The sequence below is a fragment of the Dermacentor silvarum genome, chromosome 8 (genome assembly GCF_013339745.2).
Source record: "Dermacentor silvarum isolate Dsil-2018 chromosome 8, BIME_Dsil_1.4, whole genome shotgun sequence".
In the NCBI taxonomy this organism is placed as follows: Eukaryota; Metazoa; Arthropoda; class Arachnida; order Ixodida; family Ixodidae; genus Dermacentor; species Dermacentor silvarum.
Genome location: NC_051161.1, coordinates 26,643,810 through 26,660,679, shown reverse-complemented (window position 1 = coordinate 26,660,679; position 16,870 = coordinate 26,643,810). Strand labels below are relative to the sequence as shown.

At 46.1% G+C, this 16,870-nt stretch overlaps 2 protein-coding genes across 6 annotated transcripts in view; one reads left to right on the top strand and one right to left on the bottom strand.

Annotated features, from left to right (window-relative positions):
• The first annotated feature begins 7,070 nt into the window (after window positions 1–7,070).
• LOC119462628 (uncharacterized) lies at window positions 7,071–8,763 on the top strand. Its single transcript, XM_037723955.2, has 2 exons — window positions 7,071–7,241; window positions 8,284–8,763. The coding sequence occupies exons 1-2, from the start codon at window positions 7,115–7,117 to the stop codon at window positions 8,712–8,714; spliced, it is 558 nt and encodes a 185-aa protein (XP_037579883.1). The 5' UTR covers window positions 7,071–7,114; the 3' UTR covers window positions 8,715–8,763.
• A 2,669-nt stretch (window positions 8,764–11,432) lies between these two features.
• The window catches only part of LOC119462013 (sodium-dependent nutrient amino acid transporter 1-like), a 34,759-nt gene continuing 29,321 nt past the window's right edge, over window positions 11,433–16,870 (bottom strand). For 4 of the 5 annotated variants that reach the window (XM_049672209.1, XM_049672208.1, XM_049672211.1 and 1 more), the window contains 5 exons: window positions 16,201–16,329; window positions 14,907–15,006; window positions 14,301–14,401; window positions 13,775–13,933; window positions 11,887–12,177 (listed from right to left, as the gene is read on the bottom strand). In XM_049672209.1, the coding sequence (XP_049528166.1) occupies window positions 12,016–12,177; window positions 13,775–13,933; window positions 14,301–14,401; window positions 14,907–15,006; window positions 16,201–16,329 (651 nt within the window). In that variant the 3' untranslated portion in view covers window positions 11,887–12,015. Of the gene's footprint in view, window positions 11,857–11,886; window positions 12,178–13,774; window positions 13,934–14,300; window positions 14,402–14,906; window positions 15,007–16,200; window positions 16,330–16,870 lie in introns of those variants that run through there. The other variant, XR_007468306.1, reaches the window with a different exon arrangement.

Here is a 16,870-nt window from a genome sequence, read left to right as displayed (position 1 = left end):
ACTTAAAAAATGGAGGACGCTTAAGCATTCGTCTTTAAGGTGGATTAAAGTGGATTAATGTGGATTAAGGTTGGTGCAAATTAATCCAAGGTGGATTAAAGTGGATTAAGGTGGAGTTTTAATTTAAGATGATGTGCTGACGCGCGTTCCGAGGGACCGTAATAAAGTTTTATCATACCGTACCATACCAACTTAGACAAGTCCTAATGCTTTCGCATTCAAATCACGCAAGGATACCTAAGTGACGGTCAATATTTTACAGTGAAACGTATTGCGCCTCTCTTGCGTCGCTGAAGATTTTTTGAATTGCTTTGACGACTCCACGACCACCGACCCCAGCAGCACGACGGCGGTGGCGCCGACGGCGCGAACGCACCTCAAGTATTCACAAAATCGCGGTGCATTTGGTACGGCCATAAAAATTGATTACTTCACAGGCGATTAAAATACAGTAACAATTAAACTTTCTGCGGAAAATGCGGAGTTGATAAAAGAGTTCGTATTCGCCGCTTTCAAATGCCGTCAGGTATCTCGTCAGGTATCCCGTATGATCGTTACTCAGTTTCCTTCTGAAACTTCTGTACAAACATTTCTTTCAACAAATATGAGGATCCCGGAAGGGTTTGTGGCAGTAGAAAGTATTTCTGTGTCAGCAAGCGCATAGTAACCAATTTTTCAAATTCGGGTTCCCGAGGGCTACGTAATCAGCATTCGAAACGAGAATTACCAAAGTTGGCATGCTGGTTATGACAAGCGGGTGTTAATCGATGCACCTTTACCAAGGAATGCTTCACATTTGAAAATCCTTCTATTTCTTTCATTGGCTGTACGAGACGAAAATTATGTTCTAATGTTCTTCCTTTTTTCGTATGCCCTTGTTAAAGTGAAGCTTTCTAGCTGAGCCCTCACGTACTTAGCTGACCCTGAAGGTGGCGGCGGCTGCACATTTATTTTCTACAACGTATCGTAAAATGCGCTGTTACTGGTGCAATAGCGATTGCTCAACCTACATGTGAATATCTAGTCGCGCAAGAAATCAAACGAAACGCACTGGATTGTCCTGGCCTTCATGGGCATTATCAATGAAGGCGTCTTGCCGATTAGCACACACACGTCAGAACTCGTATAACGAATCGGCTCATAAATAATTCCATCTGTACTGCCCCTACATATGTGCCGGCTGCCGGCTCTACAGGAACACGCTGTCAAATAACAAACGGCACCTAAATATTCTCAGTGGAACAAATGTAAGCTTTCTAGCACACATTTTCTTCATTAAAGCAAATGTTTCTATGCTTTCTTTCTCGGGGTTTGGTGCGTTCGTTCGGTCGGCATCTTGTCGAGTAAGGTGGGCTCGGTCTGGAAATAGTGCACTAGTAAACTGGGAAGATCCCCGAGATGGCGGGATGGAAAGTGGACAGATCCTGGAGGCAATGTATTCCGCGGTTGCGTGGATCACGTGGGTCGTGTACGTGGCGGGTGCTTCCGCGTCTTCCTGATTGGCCAGGCAGGCAGGCAGGCAGGCAATCGCTATGTTCCAAAACTAGTTGCAGAAGACGAATTCCAAAGCGTTCATAACATCTTGATATCTATTTTTTTTCTTTACTGTGATATTTCGTCTATATACACAGCATATAAGCATCAGTTTAAGTTCACGATTTCTATTGATATTGTTTAAATTTATTTTCCTCAACTCTCTCTCTCTCTTTTGCTTGAAACCTCCGCCGCTGGACTACGGCCCATCCCCCAGAGTGGGTTGCATCATTTCACTAAGCAAGAACCAGCCAACCAAATTGAAACGATGAATGAAAATTGTTAAAGTGGGACCCCCTCCATGCTCCCCCCAGTGCACTAAAAGGAAAGCCAAATCAAACCAAACCAAAGCAAACTACGACCCATTTCTCGAGGGAACAGCGGGTTCCCGCGCAGATCGTTTATTCCAATCAACAGCGTGATGGATGTGACGATGCCTGTGTGTTTGGCGGCTGTGGGACGCTGTTTGCACAACCCGCTGCATCACGTTACAGCGAAGCCAAGCGTAAACGCAAACGGCAGCGCCTTGACACCCTGGCAGTGCTCCCGGGCTACGACACAGATGCGAGGATCGACGAGGCGGAATGGCGCAAAATCGGAAGGAAAAAAGAAACAGAAAGACCGGTGCGCTTGACTGGCCTCACCGCGGGAAACTGCCGCGCGTGGCGTCCCATAAATTGCAGCCGAGGACGATGACGTTGCGTCACAGCGTGCATAAAGATGTGCGCGCGGGGTCCTTGTCAAGTGCCCGTTGCCGTTGTGGAGGTGAATGGCCGTAGGGGAGATCCTTGACATATGAACCTAGAGTTACTGTATATATGCTCCCTACGGGAGCTACCTTTGGTAGCATATACAGTAACTCTAGGGATGGCCAACAGTGCGGCGTGCAATTTGTGCGGGTGCGACGAGACTCTCGAGCACCTTCTGTGTCACTGTCCATCTTTTGACACTCAACGACGTATTCTCCAAGATAAACTCAACCTGTTAGATGACAGAACGCTCTCGGAAGAAAAGATTCTTGGGCCATGGCCTATGCATTCTTGCATGCAAAAGGCCACAAAAGCCCTTCTGCAGTTCGTGAAGAGTACTGGATTGTACGAACGCTTGTGACAGCGGAGATTCTTCTTTGACTGTCTCTGCGAATGACTGACTCCGATTCCACCCCCCCCCCTTTTTCTCTCCTTATCTATTCTTCCCCTTTCCCCTTCCCCAAGTGTAGGGTAGCCAACCGGGCACGTCCTTGGTTAACCTCGCTACCTTTCCCTCTTCGTTTATCTCTCTCTCTCTCTCTCTCTCTATGAACCTATAGATAGCTGCCCTCTGGTGACGATCAGTGACTTAGCTTGGTCAATGGAACGTCGTCACTTAATTATCCGCCATCCGCTATATCCGAAAAATGTATCTTTTACGCAGACGATGCGAACATATTTGTAACAGCTATATAGACCCGAACATGAATTGTGCGACAAAGCCACAACAAAGCTAGAGAAACGGGTGGGAAAGGCAGGGCGGTTAACCCGAAAAGATTCTGGTTTGCTACCTTGCACTGGGGGAAGGGGAAATGAAAGGCGGAAATAATAGCGGAGAGAAAAATCAAAGTCACGAAAGAAAGAGAGGAGGTTGGAAACGTCCGTGAGAACTTATAGTCTGTCAGATAGTCCACACGAACGCAAAAGCTTCAAGAGTGCCTTGACTGACTTATTGTTTGACGATTGTATAGGCCGGCGTTCCAGGACTGTCTGCTCCGAAAGCGGTCGGTCGTCAAGACGCGCCAGCGCAGTCGCGAGTGCGCTGTATCGGGGACAACGGCAAAGAACGCGTTCGATAGTTTCCGCGCTGCCGCAGTGGTCACACGCAGCACTATCTTCCATTTTGATGCGAAAAGCAATGTTACGAGAAAGCTACAAAAAAAGCCATTAACGATCTGGCTACACGCAAATAAACCTTTTGCTACCGCAGCTAGAAGTAACTGCGTTATCTTCCCCCTGAGAACACTTATTTATCGTCTACTAACTCTCTTGTAATGAATAGCATACCATTAGAAGGAGTTCGCCATGCAAAATTTCTCGGTATGTATTTCGATGCACAGCTTTCGTGGCGTCACACATGTGCATAAAACAACACTTAAGATTCACTGTAAAATATCTTTTTCTTCTGCAGGTCATGCTACTTTTTCCCATTAAAGGAACAGTTAACGTTATGCTACAATTTCATACATTCTCGCATTACATATGCCCTAGCAATTTACGGTTTCACCTACCAAACAACGTTGAAACCTACGCTGCCTGTCCTCCCCTTCGGCCGACTTGCCGTCAAGCCCGTCTGGAGAGAAAGCACTGACGAATCAGGCACTGGAGCCTACCAATGAAACTCTTCCCACGACACGAACAAGGCAGGTAGATTGACACCACCATCCCGAGACACGATTCACGTTGGTCTCTCGCACATCTACCACCTTATCCTGTCCTTCGTGCGGTGAAGCAGCAGAATCGGCTCCCACCGCTCCGAGCACGTGCCATTACCGAGCGCCGTCCGACGACGCCTTTCTCGCCGCCTCAAGCGCCACTCGCGCCCAACGCCGTTAACCGTAGTACGACTACGACCGAAGCTCCGGCCGGCCCCCAACAACAGATCCGTGCACTTGTGCTTACTCGGGATTCGTGCTTACTTGGGAGCATCCCCATTCGTTTCTATGGCTGTTAAGGTAGCACGACGTCATGAACGGAAGTGCACAGGTCTGGTTCTTTCTAGGAGGCGTTGGCAGAGCGGGAGAAAGGGTACACCTGCTGCGGTGACAGCGCGCCAGGTGTTGCGTGAGGGGAGAGGGAATCGCCGCGTCGGTGGCATGCGGCGTTGGCACCGCAGGCTGCTGCTGCTGCTTGCTGGCTCGGGCAGTACCTACCACTATGGTACATTGCTCCCAGCGCAAAACTCAAAGGACCGCTCAGCGCCGTTCAATTGGACATTGATGCGTTCGCATTCACAACTCGTAAGAGGTGCTTAGGTGTCGTCGAATTTTCTTAAACCTCCTTGGCACGCATCGACAGACTGAGGAAGACGAAGTTGCGCTCCGCATGTTTCCCGCGCTCGAGCCAGGTGGCATGCGAGGAGAACATTCGCGGAAAGGAGATTCGGGCACCTGGCCATCAACGTACCTGCTCGTGGTCGCCTACATTCGAGCGACGACTCAAAGTTGTGGGAAACAGATCATCTCACGCCTTCCCACAATGATTACGATGATGATGATATATCAGTTTTTTTTTAATGGCTCAATGGGCATTACGATGACAACCGGTGACAAAAAGTTGAAAGACTATTCAACCTGTTAATGACGTAGAGGAAACATCGTTCCAGCGGGGCTGTCACAAAAGTTGACAGTCGTTTAAGTATTCTTACGTGATTTTAATGTCAAAGCATTATGGCTTCTCTATAATTAATTGTTTACGTACATGATACGTGACGTCATACATTGTCACGTGTCCTTCACAACTCTACCTTCATCATCATCATCATCATCATCATGGGTCTACACTTATGTCCACTGCAGGACGAAGACCTCTCCCTGCGATATCCTACCTTAATCTCTACCTACCTCTAACTCTCCCTTAATCCACTTTAATCCACCTTGATCCACCTTGGTCCACCTCGATCCACCTTATTATAATTTTCACCAACCTTTATCCACCATGCTTTAATTTGTACCAACCTTAATCAATGCTGATGATTTTTGGTAGCACTCGTTCAGGACAACGCCGGCTTTTCTCCGTCATGGGACATATAATGCTTTCGCATTAGTAAATTATGTGGTTCATACATCCCGTTCTCACCCGCAACTCACCAAGGAAGACTCTTATCGACTTCAACAAGACGTTGAATCGCCTTCCAATTTGTTCGTTGAATTTCGTGCCCAGGCCACGATGATTGCGGCGTAAGTGAGGAGTCATGAATTGCACAATATTTTCGCATATTAAGGCATTTGCTCAGTAATATAGTCTTCAGAAATTCACATTTGAGTCATTGCTTGCTTTCTAAGACAGCGTAATTATCTTTTATTATTATTATTATTAGTGATAAACTGGTTTACTATCTGCATGGAGGCACTACCAGATGCTATAACGTCGCATGCGTCATAGCTAGGGAGCGGGTGCGAGCACGTAAGGTTGGCGCGGGTGCCAGCCTTATACAGCGAGGCTGGTAGCCTCTAGTAGGTCGGGATTTTTCGTGGCGTGCTCACGTAACAGCTTCTGCGCAACAGAATTATGTTTTCTCCTACATTCGAATTACAATCCGATGCTGTCATGACTGCAGGTTGTGTGTAAGTCATACTTTACCAATTTTTTTACGTATAATACTTTGAGGAATTCAATTAGTGCAATAACGCGCTTGCGCCAGGTGGAAGGCCTACAAGAATGAGCATGTATACTGCTGTGCTAACGTTACCGCCACCTGTAGTGGCCACGGCTACTCAGATAGACCTCGAACGGCAACTGAGAAAGAGCTTTGTCTTTTAGTTTCCGCGTAACAGATTTATGTTTTCTCGTATATTCAAATTACAATCCGAAGCTATAATAGCTGCAGCTTGTGTATAAGTCGTACTTAACGCATTTTCCGACGCAATTTACTTTTAAACATTAATCTAGTTCGATAAGGCACTTACGCTTGGCGGGCGGCCTAGAAGAATGAGGATGCATGCGCGCGACGTGCAGGGCCCGCCACTTTTAGGGTGAACACATCAGTATTCAAGAGCCTATAGCAGTTGATGTTGAGCCCAAAATAAAGAAAACGATTATTACCTTTATCGGTATCATTAAGGGATGTATTCCGCACATTTCCCCCGTGAAGAAGGAGGCATGTTGAAGTTATACCAGCTTAAGTACTAATGAGGCGTTTACTCTTACACTGCACGACCCTGTACGTCGCTTGTGTAACGTCGTCTAAAGTCAGTTGGAGTGGTGTGTACAGGTGGTACTTGTCTAACGTCCGCACCAGCTTCGTTGTATATCCACTTTCACAGGGTGGAATGGAGGCGATTTTTTTTTTTTTTTTGCTTCTTTTGCATCTTTTCAGCTTTACCAAGCCTCATGGTCAGCCTCAAGACAGTCCTGTTTGCAATTTCAGAAGTGTAGTGTAGCAGTCTAAACTACGTTACTGCTTCTCTTAAGCACCATTTATATTACAGATATGTTCGTTTAATTTTTAAATCAGGTAGTCCGCAATTTCTTCTGTTGTCTTATTTTTGGCCGATTCCCCACAATGACTCCACCAATAATTATCATCTGATGAGAACAGAACAAGAAGTACAAATTCAATTTGCAACTTCGAAGTTACCGTTGTTGTTGTCGTTGCGGCTCTACATGTTTTTAACACTTTTCTTCACGTTATGGTGCTAGTTGGTTTTATGTTCCCTCCTGCCGACCAATACTCAGCGGTCAGCGTATAGCAGATACGTGTTATTGGCGAGTATCATCATCCTAAAAGAGGAGACAGAAGAAGAAGTAGGAAGTGCGTGGCTCGGCCGTTGGTTCAGCTGTGTGCTCAGCATCAACATTGTCCCGAGCGTCCCACCAGGCAGACACGGTCCATGGCCGAACCGGTTACATCGCGCTATCAGGCGACACGCACACAGCCACCAGGTTCTCGGCTATGGCGAAGGGTCCTTGGTACCGTCGTGGGCCTTGTCATCGGCTCCTTCCTGCTGGTACTCATAGGTGCGTAGGCCACACGAACAGCGTGTCACTTCGATTAGCCTCGGGCGAATGAATGACGGCGCGACATAGGAGCACGTTTTCATACGCTGCTCATGGCGGGATTAAACATCATGACCGCGATATTACGGGTTACTCATTTCAGTTAAACATCGAAACATGTGTAATAGGGGAGTTGATATTTTTCCGGCAGCCAGCAAAGTAGGCATTGAAAACTGTTTTTGAACAGATTAAAATATTATCGCAGTTGCTGTGATGGCATGACGTCTTTCTTTTCTTTTTTTTTTTTAATAAAATGCCGTGGGTAGCACGGTATGACACAGGAACAAATACAGAATAATGTGCGCGATTACTTGCGTAAAATTGTAAAAGCATGCGCGGAATCAAGCCACTGTCCTACCTTCGTGACGCAGGCCGATACCACACTGTACGGCAAATGCCGAACAGCTGACTTTTCATTATCTTGTTGCGTATGAGTGTGCAGGACGAAGTGGCTTGCACAATGTCATCAGGGCTACTTTGACAGCTGTCCGCAAAATGTCCCTAAGAGTCCTTTAAAAGATATTAAACCATCCTTAATTCCACGATTATATTTACATACTTCCGCATCAAATATGTGGTGTGTCAAAGAAAACGATAAAGACGAGGTCCACGGCTGTCCGCTTCAAGTTTGTTTTAAAGTGACGTATCCTGTGTTCGCAGTTCTTGACCTTGGTTCTTGCTTCGTGACAACACGTTCCGTTTGTTTATTGCTCTTCTTCTGCCTGCTCCATCACGTCCGTGGCTTTATTGAGGAAACTGAAAGGAAGCTGTGCGCCTCTGGAAGTTGAGGATGAGTTAGCGACGTTTTGATCTTGTCATGTCTTCACACTACGAGTGTGTGAAGACGCGACCCGGTTACAAATGTAATTTTCCTCATCGATGCTGTACTCTCCAGAGCATTCGTGACCATTGTTTTATTGTGCGATAAGCTATCACAGAGATCAAAACGCCACCGTCCTCTACGTGCTTCACTTTCTGCCAGCTCTCTGTATCTCGCCCGCAGGCATGATCGCCAGCATGGACGTCTTCATGCCTAGCAACGGCGTCTACCGCAACGTCAGCCACACCAACATGGGCGTCCTCGAGACCGTGATCTCGGTCGCGGTGAAGAACATCGCCGATCGCTACTGGAGTTCCGACAAACGTGGCGGAGCCCTCGCTACCCACACCACCGACAGCAAGGACTCCTCCCCGTTGCTCACCCAGAACCGGTCGCTGGCATTCCACGAGGAACTGCGCGGACAGCTGTCCATGGGCGCGCACCCTGCCGACGTTGGCAACGGCACGGCTTACGGCTCGACAGAGTTAACTGTTCGGGCCGCTGACGTGCCTGGCGTCAGACTGGCGGCTAGTGAGGGCTTCGGGAGGCGCGATCCTTCGTTAACAGTGGCACGAAATTTCCGGAGGAAACGTCGGAACCGATTACGTCGGTAGATCGCCGACTTGTTGAGAATGGCGCGGTGCTGCATATGGTACGAGTAAATACGTCAAAAAAAAAGACTGGAAAAGCGGAAGTTTCTTTTTTTTTTTTTTCGTTTCTCGCCTGTGTGTCACAACGTGTGTCCCAACGTAGGTGGTCACGTGAGAGCAGAACATTGTGACGCTTCGGCACTCGCTTCGGGCTCGTTTGGTCCTCTGCAGTGCTGCTACACCGCGTTCCGAAACAAGCAAGCGGGACTGCGCAAGTGCCAAAATATCCTGCTCCGACGTGACCATTTTTCTATGTCACATTGTGATTACACGCACACACACACCTTCTGAGAAACGAAACCAAAACTGGTTCGTATATAGAAGCCATATATGGAGAACTCGATTTCAACGATCATTTGTTCCAACGGTTGGTGAAAGTAGGTATGTAGCAGACACATGATTAAGGGTGAATCCGGAGAGGACAGGACGGACCGGGACATATATGCCCCGAAACTATTTTTAATAGATGATGCTATAAATAAAATCTGTATATTGAATCAGTCTGAGCACGTTGAATTTAATTCTGGGGTTTTACGTGCCAAAATCACGATTTCATTATGAGGCACGCTGTACTGGGGGACTCCGGATTAATTTTGACCTCCTGGGAATCTTTAACGTGCCCTCAATGCACGGGACACGGGCGTTTTTTGCATTTCCCTCCTATCGAAATGGGGCCGCCGCGGCAGGGATTTGATCCCGCGACCTCGTCTTTAGCAGCGTAATACCATAGCCGCTAAGCCACCACGGCGGGTTCTCAGCATTTAATAGGTAGCTTGGGATACTGTTGCACCGGTGTGGACTATACCTACAATGAATTCCATGCAGATCTGATAAATCGGAGCTGGCAGCCATAACCGATCACACAGTTGAGCGCGGAATTAGTGTTGACGCCAACGTCACACCCTTGCCTCACAGTCAAATGTGTCTTTCACAAGCGTGCTTTACAACCACTTTGCCGATTTCTACATTCCTTCGCAGCCCACTCAAGGTTCATCAGGAAAACAGAAATGTATTTGACTCTAAGCCGGGCCTTTTCGGGCTCCCAATAATTCTGTCTTTCGCCACATTTCTTGCACCTTCATAATCATGAAACGCGTAAAGCTGCATAACGCGTTGAAACTTTTCAATTCCTAGGCGAGTTTTGTCAGATTTACAGGTTGCAGAACCCATGGGATGACCCTCCAGCAGAGCTATAACTATTTTAAGTCTAGCATACTTGGAAAGCATCCATCCAGCGACTTGAAAAATACGCCTGGTGAAAAACATTCGGAAAAACAAAGAAGAGAACCCGCGACATGACGACATACCTACTGAAACCGAGTGCAAATACCCAGCTTTTTATCTTCCAACTCATTTTGCTAAAATCCTTCACATGTCTTATTTAAAGTTTCAGCAGGTACAACAATCAGAAGTAGTTTAAGATGCATGCGACAAGTTTTAAATGTTGTTAAGGTGAAAGCCTTAGATGGCTCATGGGTCGAAAATTTGACCACCCGGAAAAATTCAATGGCACCTAAATTCAATGGTACCAATATTGGGGGTCGAACTCTCGACCCTTGGTGTTAATTACGGCAAAGTTAGTTAAAACACAGTTAATTAAGATAGAGTTAAGGCACTCGAACCCATGACCTTTCGTGGGAACCGAACCGACGACCTTTGGTGTTAAGACAGAATTAACATAGCGTAAAATGGACACTAAAGGCAAACATTAAGTCGATGTGGACTGTTTAAATACCATTCCAGAAACCTCGTAACGCTCGTTTCGTGCCAAAAAAAAAAAAAAACTACTTATTTTACGACAAAATTGCATCTGAAGGGTCCAAATACCTTTATGGCAATTCAAAGCTCCCGCCACCCAACCGGGGAGTGGTGACGTTGCATACGCCATCACCGCCACTTGCTGCCGTCGGTGAGTAAAACGGCGCCCGACAGGCGGCGGTACGGTTTTCTTTTCTTTTCTTTCTTCTTTTTTTTTTTTTTTTTTTGCAGAAAACGCATACGCGCGGTCATGGAGAAAGTGGCGTGGACCGTTCGGGTATCCTGCGACATCATATGGAAGTGGAATTCTCTGCTACTTGCAGTTTGTGAGAGTTTCGCGAGCCAGCAAAACCAGCGCAGCATAACAAAACTACTGAAACGTGAAAGCGCAGGCGGCGCAGAGTCGAGTGAAAACAAAACCTTTCGACCGCCCGCATGGTTGCCAAGCGCACGCTGGCCAATGGTAATGTCAATGAGTGCGTTTTTTTCTTTTTTTTATGAAATATAACTGGACAAGTGGCACTTTCTTTCGTCTTACAATGCAATACAATGATGCTTTTATAACAAGTGGTTGAGTACTAGTGACAAAATTTAAATGAGGAGTGCCTTCGTCATCTGGCAAATACCTAACGTCCCGGGGGAGTCTCTAATCGTGTCCTGCATTTACCTCAATTTCTCGATTACTAAGGCTCTCATTGCGATAATATTGACACCTTAGCGATTCTCGAGCACTAATCCCTTAACCTTGACTTAATATTTGCCGTTAGTGTCCCTTTAATTCACGCACTCGAACCGACGACCTTTTGTGTTAATTAAGGCGAAGTGAATAAAGGCACAGTTAATTAAGTGGAGTTAACTAAATCACTCGAGCCCACGACCTTTGGTGGGAGAAAACAAGTATTAGGAAGTAACAACGCATTCGAATGAGAATGTTAAGTAATTTAATGAATGTCTCGTGAGCGCGCATGCTTTCGCCTTCATCCTCATTAGCTAAACTGACTGTCCACTTTTTTTCATAATTGCTATTGTTTTTTATGCGCAATATTGGCCCTGCGCAATGCTGCACACAGCGCCTGAAGGGGCTAAACAAAACAGAGATCATGGTGAGTAATGATCCGCTTTCATGAAATTAAACAAATACTAACAATTTTAATAAACTACCCCTCCCTCCCACATTCTCAGGTTAAATTGTAGTCCGACCACGTTCGTATATAGGTGCGGTAATATTGACGATGACATCACTTGGAGCAAACTTCCGTCGTTGAAACCGTAATCTTCCAAAGTATACAAAGTCGAATCCATCCCTGTGACAAGGCGGGTGGCACGTGGTAGCTGCCTGTGGCAACACCTCCTAGAAAGCTGTCTAGGAGGTGCTGCCTGTGGGCGAACCTAAGTTATACGGCGGCGATCCCGTGCGCAATTTGTTTCTCTATACACCACCTATAGTCCGTCAGTTCAGCTAAAGGTGCTGTCGCAGCGTTGACTGATGCTTCACAACCAGTGCGCCTTAGTCGAGTGTAAACGCATGGTTCACGTGCTCGCTAGCAGTCTTAGCAGTGGGATAGAGCGAGGACTTTTGCGTGCTCGCCTTCCAGGACAACCACTCTCCTTTCACGTCAGGATCCCTGGGTCCAAACTTTTCTGACGCTGTGAACGTGGTCTTGAATTTCTGAAAGGAAGAGCAAGAAAAAAAAAAAAAAAAACAAGAAAAACAGGCAGACTGAACTCCAATTGACATCTACCTAAATTGAAGCATTCTTGGTATGATTGGACAAGAACCATGTGTGTGTGTATAAAGGAAGTGTGGTTTTCGAGATATAAATATCAGTAGTTAAAGAGTAGCATGCTTGTTTATTACGCTTCATCTGCCTTAATGGGCCTAAATTTCAAAGGCCATTTATAGTTTCCTAAATGCAGACGGCAATACGACTCGGCGAGCACACATAATCGCTACTGTTTGCAGTAGTAATGTCCTGTCGAGGTGGTCAAATCGAAACGCGCCAAGCGTCTCAACGCGCTGGCTTGCCCGCGAAGAAGGGCTTGTGATAAGGCATGCGTCCGTGGCATAATGGTCTCAATATCAGGCTTGTGTGCTATAGAGGTACAGTGCCTAGAATATATTTGCACTGTAATAGAGGCCCTGTGTGCAAGCCCTGCCGTCGGACAATTTTATTAATGTTTATTTAAATATTCTTAACGCCGTAATGATGAGTTTGCAAAGTCACAAAGCCGTTTGAAGCCAAAAGAACAAAGTTTAGGCAAGTCCATGTACTAACCATCATTTCCCATGCTAGCTGAATCGCCCCGCTTGCAGCTACCGTAGACGCTAGTGCCACAGTTCCTTCTAGTAATTATTATTTTTTCAAAGCTCTCTCTTGGAACGGTCAGCGCAGCACCTAAAAAGTTGCCCACGGCGCGACATGAGATTCTGCCGCCACCTGTTGAGCGCATACGAAAACTAACTGAAACTCTTGTAGCATTTAAGCGCCAGATGGCGGCAGTTGTCATCGCTCGAGAGCAGTACAAAAGAAAAGGAGTAGCGACGGATTTACATTGTTGTGCGAATAAATGTTATCTTGCGCGCGTAAAGAAATCTCAATTTTATCAAAGGTCAATGTTTTTTTTGTTTTTTTAAATCTAGACCTAGCTAAAATATGCTATCATCCCCAGTGAAAATCCGTCCCCTGCATCCCCAGTGGAACTCCGTCCCATGCCGCCAGCGTAAGGTGCCGTGGCGCCATCTGTTGAGTAAAACTTAAAACACTTTCTCGGCTCTCGGTGGCGTCTCAGGCCTAACAGCGTCAAAACAAAACAACCGATCTCAATAATAACGACAAGAGAGCGCCGATACTTAGTCTTCAGCTAGCGATGAGGTGAAGCGATGACTGATTGTACTATTTATTTTTTGCTGTCACAGCAGAGAGCAAGTTGCAAGAGCTAATTCAGATCGAAGCGGGCAGACTGATTGCTGCCATGCTGTTGTGCAATCGCTGTCCCCAGCGGATGTCGTCGCGCTGACTTCCGGGCGACAAGCGATATTTTCTGGCTGGCCAGAAACCGGCGACACGACCAGCGACAGCGACGGATAGCCCTCCGCGACGGCAAAACCTGTCGCTCGTCGCCGTCGCTTGTCGCTGTCGCTCGAAAATCGCGTGCATGCGGTTGGGCCTTAAATTCTGACCCAAGCGGCGGTCTTAAATGATCAACTCTCAAAATTGTGTTCAGTTTATGTCACCCGGCAGGACAATGTCCCGTCTGTATATTACCTCGAACACGTCCGAGCCTGGCGCCTTCACGAAAGCCACGACCATCCATAGTACGATCTGACCAACCGCCAAGGAGGCCAGGATCCAGCCTATGGCCTGGCCAATCGGAGGCAGTGTGGACGAAGACTTCTCTGTTACGGTTCCATATATGAAGATGGCCTTGAAAGATGAGAGAGAATCAGTAATAGTTTCTTCTCTTGCGCAGATGTTATGACATATGGCAAAAGAAAACAAGTGTCAAACTATTATTATTATTTTACGATGTTCCATGGGTGCTTTTATAAAAGGTTGCAGATAACGTACCAGCGGAGGAGAAAGACATGATATGTGAGTCACCAGCACTCAGCATTATCATCATACAGTCTCCTGCGGCTTTCCTTGTCCTAGTATCTCTTTAGTCATTACGAGTTAGCTGCTTTGAAATGACTCTTGCCTTGTATGTGTATTTTTCGAGTGTCTTTTACAAAACCTGAAGCAACTACTAATTCTAATAAAACATTAGCAGTTACTCACAGAATATACTCACAATTAGCGAGACCGGCGTAAGGATGCCCCATGTTATCTTCCAGTACCAAGATACTGGTTTGCCGAGCATGTAGCCGATGTCGCCGCAGATGTTCTTCCAGCCTGAGTGACAGAAGAAGGAAAGGAATGAACGACTTAAAACTAGGCACATATAAATGATCCGATGCTTCGGCCGGTATACTCCGGTAGACATGGCACCATGCACGAAAGCAAAGCAAACTACTCTCAGCGATTGATCAGCAAGGTAGCATGAACACCGCATTCCTTAGGCACAAAGCGGGGGGAGGCTAATCGACGATTTCCGCTCACCGAGAGTCATTACCCCTGGAAGACCGGCACCATAGGTCTACCGACTAAGCTAACAGAGGCTAGCATACGGCAGTACGTGGCTGCATAATACTGCAACTGGTGACATTTGAAGCATCTGTCGATGGTATCGTAATGATATAAAGGTTATAGGAGTCTGCTGGGGCTTCGAAAGAAATTTAGCACCCTCATATAGTATGCATTTCGGTTCACGATAATGCCCTCGTGCCGTGAAACCCCGAAAATGCATATTTTTTTCACTCGCCACTTTCGAAACGCAACTCAACTGCATAGGACTCACCGTACACCCAAACAAGGCCGACCACTTCGAAGATGGCGTACAGGAACAGAGCTCTCCCAATGCCGTAATTGTCGAACAATAGCCGCATCTTGTTTCCGTTCTGCAAACAATTGTAAAGATTGACAAATAGAACAGTGAGCGTTGAGCGTCGCGATGAAGCGCAGACGAGCTGCATACGCAGGAAGTTTTCAACAAGTGACGTGACAATAAAAAATGACGTGGCATTACAGAAATGCATTGGACGTCTAAAATTCGAACACCCAACCTTTGATTCCAGTCCGGCCCGTAGCCAGGAGAGGGGGGGGGGCAAAACTGCCGAAACCAGTTCTGGAGGGCTCGGGTTTAATTTTAACAACCTGGGGTTCACACTCGGGCTTTTTTGCGTTTCGCCTCCATCGAAATGCGGCAGCCGCGGCCGGGATTCAATCCCGCGACCTCGTGCTCAACAGCACAACGCCTTAGCTGACTGAGCCACCGCGGCGGGTAGTGCAAGACTGAGCAGATCTTACCGTGACCATGTCCTACTGCACTGATGTCCTACGGGGCGAGCCCGGGAGACAGCAAGAGCCGCAGGAGCCCTGGACTGAGGGCGCCTCCCAGCACCTGCTTGTTCTTTTTTTTTTTCAATAAATTTTTTTCCTCGTCCTCCTACGCCAGACGCCGGGTTAAGCTCTTCTTGAGTGTGCCTCAATAAAACGAATATTTCCACTTTTCGTCTCTTAATTTTTGGCTCTGAGTAACGCTGTTTTATTTGTATTAATGAAATCTAATGAGACGAATCGTCCGTATAAAAATATTATACTATTAGGAAGATTCATCTGAAAACTAAAAACATAAAACTATTAATAAAGTAGTATTTAAAAAGTCACGTAATTTACATACTGCGATTTTCACCGAAAATAATTACTGAAAAATAGGTGCTTTCCTCAAATAGTCAAGGCCTTCAGCAAGTGCCCCCCCCCTGAAAAAATTCCTGGCTACGGGTATGATTCCAGTAACATGAGCAAGGGCACTGTAGCGAACTCAAAACGTCCAAACGCTCTTTTACTTTATTTAGTCAGTCCCCCCCCCAATTTTCTGCTCAGCATTGCAAGCAATAACGTTCTAAAAAAAAAAAACGTATTCTTGAGGTGGCCATATCACGCAAAACCCCATAAAGAAGAACAAACTCTTTAATGGCTAAATCAGTTAAAATGAACGTGTTAAGCACATTTTGTAACAAGTATTTTAACGTTTGGAACACACAATTATATTTCGTGGGTGTTATCTTAATTTCAAAACACGGTCCACTTACATCAGTGCACAAGAGGAGACCCGTACCGAAGCACAAGAGGCATATTGCAAAAACTGTGCAGCCTTTCAGGTCCTGCAGCCTTGGGTATTGATCTTCTAGAACCGCCACCATGAGCTGAATGTTTGAAACCTGTAGAATAAAACAGTGGAAATTGTAGGCGAGCTGATAATTACCTTTAATTAATTCATTAATAATTAACTATTACAAATACGAAAAGAAAAGTAGACTAGAGTTTATATCAAACTTAATTAATTATAGGCTACCCTTAGACACCGCAACATACGTATCCCCCTTGATAAGCAGACCCACTCGACACCACTACTCTCATTCGCTAACACCAGTTTTCGCAAGGACTGACACTTTTCGGTACTCTTTTTTTTTTCACAAACAATAGCTGACTGGAATAAACTAACCGAAGCATTCCCCCAGCACCCGTGATCTGTATACCATTTGTGCAATTAATGGTGTTATTTCGTGTTAGAGTTTTATTGTAACCAAGTTGATTAAATTTTCTTAATCGTCCACCTTATCACGACACACATTGTGTGAAAAGCTTGCTACAAACTTGTTTCATCCTGTACCTTTGTGTAAATAATCTTGTGTATCCTGCCCACCCTGCTTGGACTTCTTGTCCGCAGTATTTTTTAAATAAATTAAAGATAATACAGGA

Excerpts from the sequence above, each read along its gene's own strand:
- LOC119462628 (XM_037723955.2), top strand. The coding sequence starts at position 7,115 with ATGGCCGAACCGGTTACATCGCGCTATCAGGCGACACGCACACAGCCA. Across the intron at positions 7,242-8,283 it reads CTTCCTGCTGGTACTCATAG|GCATGATCGCCAGCATGGAC; the intron begins GTGCGTAGGCCA and ends TCTCGCCCGCAG.